Here is a 9,999-nt window from a genome sequence, read left to right on the forward strand (position 1 = left end):
CCGCAGAAGATGCAACACCTGCCCCTTTACATCCCCCCTCCTCATCGTCCAAGGGCCCAAACACTCATTTCAAGTGAAGCAGCGCTTCACTTGCACTTCCCTCAATTTAGTCTACTGCATTCGCTGCTCCCAATGCGATCTCCTCTACATTAGAGACACCAAACACAGACTGGGTGACTGCTTTGCGGAACACCTTTGGTCTGTTTACAAGCATGACCCAGACCTCCCTGTCACTTGCCATTTCAACATACCACCCTGCTCTCATGCCCAGATATCCGTCCTTGGCCTGCTGCAACGTTCCAGTGAAGCTCAACGCAAACTGAAGGAACAGCACCTCATCTTCCAACTAGGTACTTTACAGCCTTCCGGACTTAACATTGAGTTCAACAACTTCAGATCATGAATTCTCTCCTCCATCCCCACCCCCTTTCCGACCCCCCTTTTTTCTAATAATTTATATATTTTTAAAATATATTTTTCTTTTCCTACCTATTTCTATTATTATTTTTAATTCATTTCCATCCATTTTTTTATCTCCACCTTTTCGCCTATTTCGATCCCTTCCCCCTACCCCGCCTCCACTAGGTCCATCTGTCACTTGCTCGTCCTGCTTCTACCCTTAGCTAATATCACCACCATCAACACCCCTTTGTCCTTTTGTTTATGACGTCTTTGGCAATCTCTTCTCTGCCTCCATCTATCACTGGCCCTCTATCCAGCTCCACCTGTCCCGCCTCCCTCAAACAGCTTATATTTCACCTCATTCCTATTTTTCTTTAGTTCTGATGAAGAGTCATACGGACTCGAAACGTTAACTCTGTCTTCCTCTCCACAGATGCTGTCACACCTGCTGTGTTTTTCCAGCTATTTTTGTTTTTGTTTTAGATTTTCAGCATCCACAGTATTTAGCTTTTATATTGATAAATGGCAGGTTTGTCAACCATATATAAAATGAAGTAGGACCAAAGTGACAGTTTCAAACTTTTATTAAAGGATAAGTCTAACAAATTTTCAAGTATCTTTGATTTTATATAACTGGACAAGAAAAAGCAGAAACAATAGTGACCATCTGACTACTTTTTGGAATAAATTACTGAAGGCGAGTTTTCAGTTCCAGCTTTTGTCGTAATAGATCATTTGTGTAGCAATGTATCCACATACAACTCATCTTCATTCAGCTTCAGGCAGCACAGCACACATTAATTTAATCCAAAACACAATCCTGTTTAGTGAAAAAATACACAATTTTAAGACAGGTGTAGTGTGGTTAAATCACAAAAATATGTATATTTAGTATAAACTAACCCAACATTCTGTAGGTATTGAATTTACACAATTTAAATTGGTAAGGTCAGCATTCCATCAAACCACCTGGTTTCATTAATTTCCAAGTGAAGTACAATCGGGCTACTCTGTTTATCCTTGTAAGGACCAACGCTTGCATATTGGGTAAGGCTATAGACAATGATTCCACAAGTAAAAAAAGTTCAAACTGTAGTGGAGCACTTCTCTACTTTAATCAGGTTTTAAGTACACAGGCACAGTTAATGGTAGATTCACAACTATTAAAGATCTAAGATGTATTGCATTTTTAAAACATAATGGACATATTTTAATTTAACTGTTGGCATGATCTGATGATTGACAAAATAATGGCCAGGTCTCTAATAGAGAAGCCAACACACTACGGATGTCGAGAGCACCCAGAGGTTTGGAAAGTAATTATGTTTCTTATTTTGTCAAAGAATTTTGTAGTTATGAAAAAAATCAAAAGTTTTTCTCTCTTACTGCAACGCTAAGCTTCTATGACTCCAAGGTCAAACAGGCAGGTGTCCTTTTGTCTACAATAGTTAAGACAAAATCATTGTCACTTGAGACATGCAACTAGAAAGAGGTCAAGAAAATCAATGCTTTCAGAAGGAAAGAACATCAAAAAGAAATGGTAATTAAATTTTAAAATAACAAGAGCTGATCTTTACTGAATATTTCAACTCATTAAAATAAACTTGTATCACTACACAAAGCTCAACTACAACTAGGCTAAAAGCTAACAGCTATTTTCTCCATTGTTTGTCACCTTAAGATTGGCTGGCTCCTCTGCTCTCCCTCCACTTGGTCAATCATAGAATGATGACGGAGAATGGGACAGGAAGCCAAGAAACCCTAACTAGCTTCATTACTTCAGATAGTATATCCAAACCAAACAACATTATAAAAGATATCCATATGCAAATGTTAGTTAAGACTGTGATACTGCTGTTAAAGTCAAATAAGAGTGTGCTACTATTAAAAACAAAAATTCAAATATTGAAAGCATGGTGCATGCTTAATAGTTGCCTAGTACCCAAATCAGGAAGTATTGCTAAAATATCCTATGCCTATTTCTAGGGGAAAAAGAATTCAACATGATTACCATAATACAAATTGTATGCATTTTGAGAGTAATTACTCATATAAATCACTGTAAATTGTATGGTTTAGACAAATCAAACTTAGAAAGAGTGCTAGAAAGGAGAGGATTAGTACTCACCCCACATCTCCAAAACACCATTTCGTCAGATCTTAAATCCCAATGCCCTCATGCACTCTTTATGAGCTTCAATCAAGTCTTTGCAGTTCTCCTCCCCTTTCTCAATTATACTGCAAACAGAATTAATATTAAGCAGATTGGTTTGAATTATTAAAAACGCAAAAACCAAAAATCTTCACTGACTTGCTGCTTTTACTACCATTAAGCTTCCGTAAATATTATTTTGTGTAGCAAGAAAAGCATACCTGCTTTTGAATGGATCTGCATTTCAGAACGGAATCAAGATATTTTTTCAATAAAATTGTTTGTTTCTGAGAAATAATTTTGTACAACTACTCTTAAGTAAACATTTCTAGATTTTTTTGGAGCAGGGAGGGATTGTTTAAATGTTGAACACAGAAACCACAAAGTGGAGAAGAGTAATCATACATAGAGCAGTCTTTTAATTCAGTCTCCATTCCTGTCTTTTTGGTTTGGTATTTTTTGCTAGCTATAACATTGTCCAATTATGTGATTTCAATAATGGAAAATAAAATTACTTTGGCATCTACCATTATTTCAATGGAACCTCCACCAGAACAATATTTCATTAGGAAGCACAGCCAAAAGGAAACAGAATCAAAGCACCTGATAAGAAACTAAATTCACCATCACCACTGTATTCTTCACATAAGAGCCCCCAGATGTATTATGACCTTGTTAGTGTAAATTAACTCTCAAAATAACATGTACAGGTTATGATGTGCAATATTTTGGTTTGAGGTTTCATCCTAGCCCAAATTTGCTCTGTGGCATTGGGGGCATAATGATCTCTATAAATATGCCACAGGCTAGATATCAGTACTTGAGGCACAAGCATAAAAACAAGAATTTTAACAGATTATTCTAGGAGGAGAGGTATAAGGAAAAGTTCTACAGAATTTTTCCAGAAGAGATTAAATTCATTCTATATAATCCATTATATGGCAAATTTTCATATGATTTGGAAATAAATAAATATTCCTTCATCGTCTCTGGGTTAAAATCCTGTAACTCCCTATTTCACAATACTGTCGCAGCATCTCCACCACACATACTGCAGCGGTTCAAGAAGGCATCTCCCACCACAATGTATATATATTTATGTGTATATGTGTGCATCCAAGAACAATTACAAAACACTGAATTCAATGCTATTGAGCCCAAAAATCAAGGCCAACACTCCAGTGCAGGACTGATGGAGCACTGTACTGCTTGATGTGCTGTTTTTCAGATGAGACCTTAAACCAAGATCCTGTTAGCCCTCTCAGATGGAGGTAAAAGATTCCACAGCACTATTTCAAAAATCAGGGTAGTTATCCCTGGTGGCCTGGCCAATATGTAATCCTCAGTCAACATCACCAACACGTCATCTGATTGTTATCGCATTGCTGTTTGCAGGAACTTGCTGTGTGAAAATTGGCTGCTGCATTTCCTGTGTAACAACAGTGACTGCACTTGAAAAGGACTTAGTTGGCTGTAAAGTGCTTTTGGGCATCTATGTCACTATAGAAATGCACGTCTTTCTTTATTTCAAGGTGGTAAAAAGACTGGTCATGTAAAGTTAGCTCGGAAAAGTCATTTAAATCTATATACTTTTCCAGAACCAAAATTCTGGGTGGCTCTACATCATTAGGATTACTTGAAGTAAAAGGCAGTTACGCAAAGAAAAATTTGAATTGATATAGCGCCATCCACGACGCAAGATATTCTAAAGTGCATTACAGTCAATGAAGTACTTTGAAATATACAGTAGTCACTGTTGTAATGAAGGAAATTCACCAGCCAATTTGTGGACAGTAAGTTTCACAAACAGCAATGTGATATTGACCAGTTTTTGTTTTGGTGGCATTAGTTGAGGGATAACTATTATGCAGGACATCAAAGAGAAGTACCTGCTTGTCTTCTTAACAGAGCCATTAGATTGTTCACCCCACCCAAAAGGGTAGACAGGACCTCAGTTTAATGTCTCATCCAAAAGACAGCACCTCCAACAACCTAGATTGTGTGTTGAAGTCTCTGAAGTGGGATGTAAACCCATAACTTACTGACTCAGAGGCCAAAGTACTAGCACTGAGCCAAAAGCCAACAACCTTATATAACTTATGAAATTTTAAAGCCCTTTTGTTTTGTTTTGTGGGTACTCAATGCACTTTTACTCAAGAACGAGATAGCAGCACGAGAAGACCATACAACCCAACGATCCTGCTCTGCCATTCAATGCGATTATGGCTGATCTTGGGCTTCAAATCTATTTCCCGTCCACTCCTCACATCCCTCGATTTCCTGAGACACCAAAAATCTGTCTTTCCCAGGCTTAAATATATTCATCGTTGAAATATCCACAATCCCCTGGAGTAGAGAATTCCAAAGATTCACAACCCTTTGAGTGAGGAAATTTCTCCTTACCTCAGTCCTAAATGATTGACCATTTATCCTGAGACTGTGCCCACGTTCTATATTCCCCAACCAACAGAAACACCTCAGTGTCTACCCTGTCAAGCCCCTTCAGAATATTGTGTTTCATTCTTCCAAACCGCAGACAACAGAGGCCCAATTTACTCAAGGGAGGGGAGCTGGAGAACGGTAACTTGCACGGAGACTCAGGACTGGCAAGGGCGAGTCAGGGGTGAGTGGGGTAGGTATCAGGCATGGAGGAGTAGAAGAGGGATCCAACCGAGGGTTCCAGAGAGTGTGGTCGGGGGGGGGGCATGGAGGAAGAAAGTGAGATGGGTCTGGCATCTCATAGAGTCATAGTTATACAGCACAACAGGCCCTTCGTGTCCGTGCCTGCCATCAAGCACCTATCTATTCTGATCCCATTTTCCAGCACTAGGCCTGTAGCCCTGTATGCTTTGGTGTTTCAAGTGCTCATCTAAATACTTCTTAAATGTTGTGAGCGTTCAATTCTCTACCACCCCCTCAGGCAGTGTTCTCCAGATTCCAACCGCCCTGTGTGAAAATTTTTTTCCTCAGGTCCCACCTAAACCTCCTGCCCCTTACCTGAAATCCATGCCCCCTGGTTACTGACACCTCCTCTAAGGGGAAGAGTTTCTTCCTATCTTTCCTATCGATGCCCCTCATAATATTGTATACCTCTATCAGGTTCCCCCTCAGCCTTCTCTGCTCTAAGGAAAACAACCCTACCCTAACCAGTCTCTCTTCATAGCTGAAACACTCCAGCTCAGGCAACATCCTGGTGAATCTGCTCTGTACCCTCTCCAGTGCAATCACATCCTTCCTATAATGTGGCGACCAGGACTGTACACAGTACTCCAGCTGTGGCCTAACTAGCATTTTATACAGCTCCAACATAACCTCCCTGCTCTTATATTATATGCCTTGGGTAATAAAGGCAAGTATCCCATAAGTCTTCTTAACCACCTTATCTACCTGTGCTGCTGCCTTCAGGGATCTAATAAAGGCAAGTATCCCATAAGTCTTCTTAACCACCTTATCTACCTGTGCTGCTGCCTTCAGGGATCTATGGACATGTACACCAAGATCCTCTGTACTTTCTAGGGTCCTATCATTCATTGTGTATTCCCTTGCCATGTTAGCCCTCCCAAAATGCATCACCTCACACTTCTCAGGATTAAATTCCATTTGCCACTGCTCTGCCCATTTTACCAGCCCATCTATATCACCCCGTAAACTAAGGCTTTCCTCCTCACAATTTACGACATCACCAATTTTCATGTCATCTGCGAACTTACTGATCATACCTCCTATGTTGACACCTAAATCTTTAATGTATACTATAAACAGTAAGAGTCCCAGCACCAATCCTTGTGAAAACATCACTCTCTGCCTCCTGCCACTAAGCCAATTTTGGATCCAATTTGCCAAATTGCCATGGATCCCATGTGCTCTTACCTTCTTGACCATTCTCCCATGCAGGAACTTGTCAAAAGCCTTACTGAAATCCACGAAGACTACATCAACAGCGCTACCCCCATCTACACAAATGGTCACCTCCTCAAAAAATTCAATCAAATTTGTTAGGGGTGTGGTACAGACAAGCAATCAGTCAATGTGAGAAAATGAGGGGCCTAAAAGGCAGGGTCAGTACTGTCCACATGGCATTGACTGGCAGAGGGAACGTTAACAGTCAGAAGACGGAGGTCAATTTGGTGGGGGTGGGGGGTATCAGCAGATCTAACCTGAAGTTGCAATAACCAAATATGTTGTAGGCAGGTCATGGGACCTAACAAAAACTCTAAGGATGATTTGGGGAGGGTATGGGACCAGAAGGGGAACGGGTGCAGGCTCAGAGGGGAAGAGATGGCATTTCCAATCAGATGGTGACAGGGTCCAGGGTAATTTGAGGGGATGGGGGGAGGTTGAAGGGGACAAGCGTGAAGCTGTCAGGATGACGGTGGATGGTTACGGGTTCTAGATAAAAACCTTAATGAATATTTTTGCAATGTCTCCAAAAGCACGTGCAGTGCCCGGTGCTTATCAGTTCTGCTCATCAGTTCTATGGTTGAAATCCATGGACACTCTTGTTCTCATATCACTATTTGCCTTCATCATACAGTTCAATTGCTACAATACCCCTGGGCCTCATGCAACCAATATTCTTGCAACCTCAGGAACAGGAGAAGACAACAAAAGAGGGTTCTTGCCAGTCAACAACAGGCAGCAACAGCAGGAGAAGGTTGGTCAGGACGCAGCCATTGAAGGAAGACATCATAGAAGATGGGCACTGGCGCTTGGCAGAGCTGTGGCTGTTTAAACTTTAATAGGAACGGCATGAGAACCAGCAAAAAAGGGAGAGAGCAGAAGTACAGCCCACTTCCGGTTCCACCATCGGGATTGGCGTGCCATGGTTAAAACACCCTATGATCTCCATGACTGACACTGAGTCCTTCCTGAGCTCCACACAGTCTGTTCCTAAATTACTGCCTGCCCTCTTTCAGTTATAAACATTTCCTTCCACAGTTAGACAGTTTGGAGCATTTCCAGGTCCTGCTTTGGAATTCTTTTACATGCATGGTGGTGCTGACTAGTGAGAAGGTGGGACAGCATCTCATCCCATCTTGTAATATTTTGCTGCTTTTCCATACCCCGCCAGTCCTCAATGGAAACTGTACACAACCACACCACTTTTCACTCAATGTCCTCCTTGAAGGCCATGCAATGGCCTTAGAAGCATTTGCTGACAATTAACTCCCTCAATTGTAGCCATTTACTGATCATGTTAGTCCTTCCCACAGATCTTGGATTCTGGGATATGCCCCCAAATCACTAACTTTCTGTCATTAAACTTCATTTGTCCTCTAGCTTATCACCTACCCTCCTCACCCCAGTACCTTGGCCACTACCATCAAACACGACTCCCCAACTCCACTGTGGCTTTATGGACCTTGGCTTCCAAGCCACGAAATCTGTTTGCCACTTTAACAACTCTCCTTTAGACCTTCTTTGTCTTTCTCACCAGACCCATATTCTCTCTTCCGGACAACTTACACTCCAAGTGTAAGTCTAACCTTCAGTGACCTGAATAAAACACATGGCCTTGACTCCACGTGTCATACGGAAATAAGCTCAATGTTATTGAAAATGTTCAATTTGTTCCCTACAGTTCCAGTCCTCGAGCTATGCGCCTACACCGATTATAATGGGAGTTCCACGAGTGTTACGTAAACTGCGTAACAATTTGCAGAAGTAATGGTTGATGTGGTAATCTCGCTGAGTTGATGAGGGCAGGAAGTTCCTGCTCAGGCTCGAACAGTCCACATTTCAGTGATAAGTTTCAAAGCACGTCATTTGAAAAATCCGACATTTCCTCCCGCCCTTCTAATAAACACCTTCGCAATTATTAGGGCAAGTGTTGAATCTGTACAACTATCATTAGAGAATGAAGTTAGCGGGTAGGAGTGGAACTAATTCAGCTGAGGATGAAGCCTGGCGTCAAATCAGACCTGTATGCGTCCACTCGGAAAGTACGCGAACTGGAGACAGTTTTAGAACAGAACAATTCACAGCAGCGATATAAAGATATAAATAGAGGCACGAAAAAGTTTCTCATTACCAGGCATCCCTGACTTTCTTGGTCTCAGGACATGCACAACATGGTTTCAAAGGCTTCTTCTCCCCAGCTTGTCCAGTTGGCACCGTCCCCAACGATGTGACCACGGTTAATTCAGACATCTTCGTCTAAAATAATATTTAATTGCTGGTTTGTTTTTGTTATGAACCAAATTGTATAATCTGCTTTTCTACCTTCATGCGACCTTCCACCGACCGCATTAATGCTACGCCAATACGCATTAGAGATCGGAACGAGGTTAAGGGCGTACTGAATCCTGGGATTTGTAGTTCTCCTTCCGTCCCGATCCTAACTGAACGCCAGAGATTGAACTACAAATCCCAGAGCACACCACTTTAGACCGGGCACATCACCTGCGCGGATATGCGCGGGTAATAGATGCCACTGTATGCAGATGTTGAAATGTTCAAAGAGGAATGAGATGGGACAGTTCTCCTATTAATCGTCAAAATAAAAGTATATTTTAATACACTTTTGAAAAGGAGAATTGATAGTTAGATGAAGAATGGACTCCAAACACCTTGCCTGTTGAGCAGAATGGCTTGTTTCTGTGCTCTTAATTAGGAAAACTACGGGCTGGATTTTACCAGCTCTTTGGGGACAGCCTGAAATGGGAAGGCTGGCAAAATGGCATGGGAAGGCGGCGAGTAGCATGCCATCGTCTTCCTGCCAAGTTGACCAACTGTCCCATATTGTAATGGATTGTCCTTTATTTTGACTGACCTGCGTCCCTTAAAGGACATCTTTTGTCTCCGATTTCTCGGACAGCCTGTGGGAAACGGAGTCTGGGAGTCTCAAAACAAAACAAAAACAGAATTACCTGGAAAAACTCAGCAAGTCTGGCAGCATCGGCGGAGAAGAAATCAGTCAACGTTTCGAGCCTCCATGGCCCTTCGGCAGAACTGCAGCATAGTTTCAACAAGGGAGAAATATAAATTGGTTTAAGGTGGGGGGGGGGGGGCGGGGGGGAAGAGACACATTGAGGGTGTGGTGTGAGCAGATAATCAAAAGATGTCAGAGACAAAAGGGTCAAAGAGGTGTTGAAGGTGGTGGTCTTTGTCTGAGAAAAGTGCTAATTAAGAATGGAATACAGGATATTCAAAGTACAGCTCTAGTGGGGGTGGGGTGGAAAGACTAAAGGTTTTAGTTTTAGATTTAAAAATAATGGAAATAGATGGGGAAAGAAGAATCTATATAAATTATTGAAAAAAAAGCGGGTGGGGGGGGGAAAAGAAACGGGGTGGGGATGGGGGGAGGGGGAGTTTAAGATCTAAAGTTGTTGAATTCAATATTCAGCCCAGAGGGCTGTAAAGTGCCTAGTCGGAAGATGAGGTGCTGTTCCTCCAGTTTGCGTTGGGCTTCACTGGAACAATGCAGCAAGCCAAGGACAGACATG

General features: G+C 41.8%; 1 protein-coding gene across 1 annotated transcript; it reads right to left on the bottom strand.

Moving 5' to 3' along the window:
* Positions 1-968: 968 nt before the first annotated feature.
* cox17 (cytochrome c oxidase copper chaperone COX17) lies at positions 969-8,834 on the bottom strand. The gene is made up of 3 exons (XM_078559967.1): positions 8,586-8,834; positions 2,531-2,640; positions 969-1,222 (listed from the first exon to the last, which is right to left on the bottom strand). Exons 1-2 carry the CDS (start codon positions 8,702-8,704, stop codon positions 2,556-2,558), a joined length of 204 nt encoding a protein of 67 aa, XP_078416093.1. The 5' UTR covers positions 8,705-8,834; the 3' UTR covers positions 969-1,222; positions 2,531-2,555.
* Between the last annotated feature and the right edge of the window lie 1,165 nt (positions 8,835-9,999).

This window comes from Cetorhinus maximus, chromosome 16 (assembly GCF_964194155.1).
Source record: "Cetorhinus maximus chromosome 16, sCetMax3.hap1.1, whole genome shotgun sequence".
In the NCBI taxonomy this organism is placed as follows: domain Eukaryota; kingdom Metazoa; phylum Chordata; class Chondrichthyes; order Lamniformes; family Cetorhinidae; genus Cetorhinus; species Cetorhinus maximus.

Excerpts from the sequence above, each read along its gene's own strand:
- cox17 (XM_078559967.1), bottom strand. The coding sequence starts at position 8,704 with ATGTCTGAATTAACCGTGGTCACATCGTTGGGGACGGTGCCAACTGGA. Across the intron at positions 2,641-8,585 it reads AAGAAAGTCAGGGATGCCTG|TATAATTGAGAAAGGGGAGG; the intron begins GTAATGAGAAAC and ends TTCTGTTTGCAG.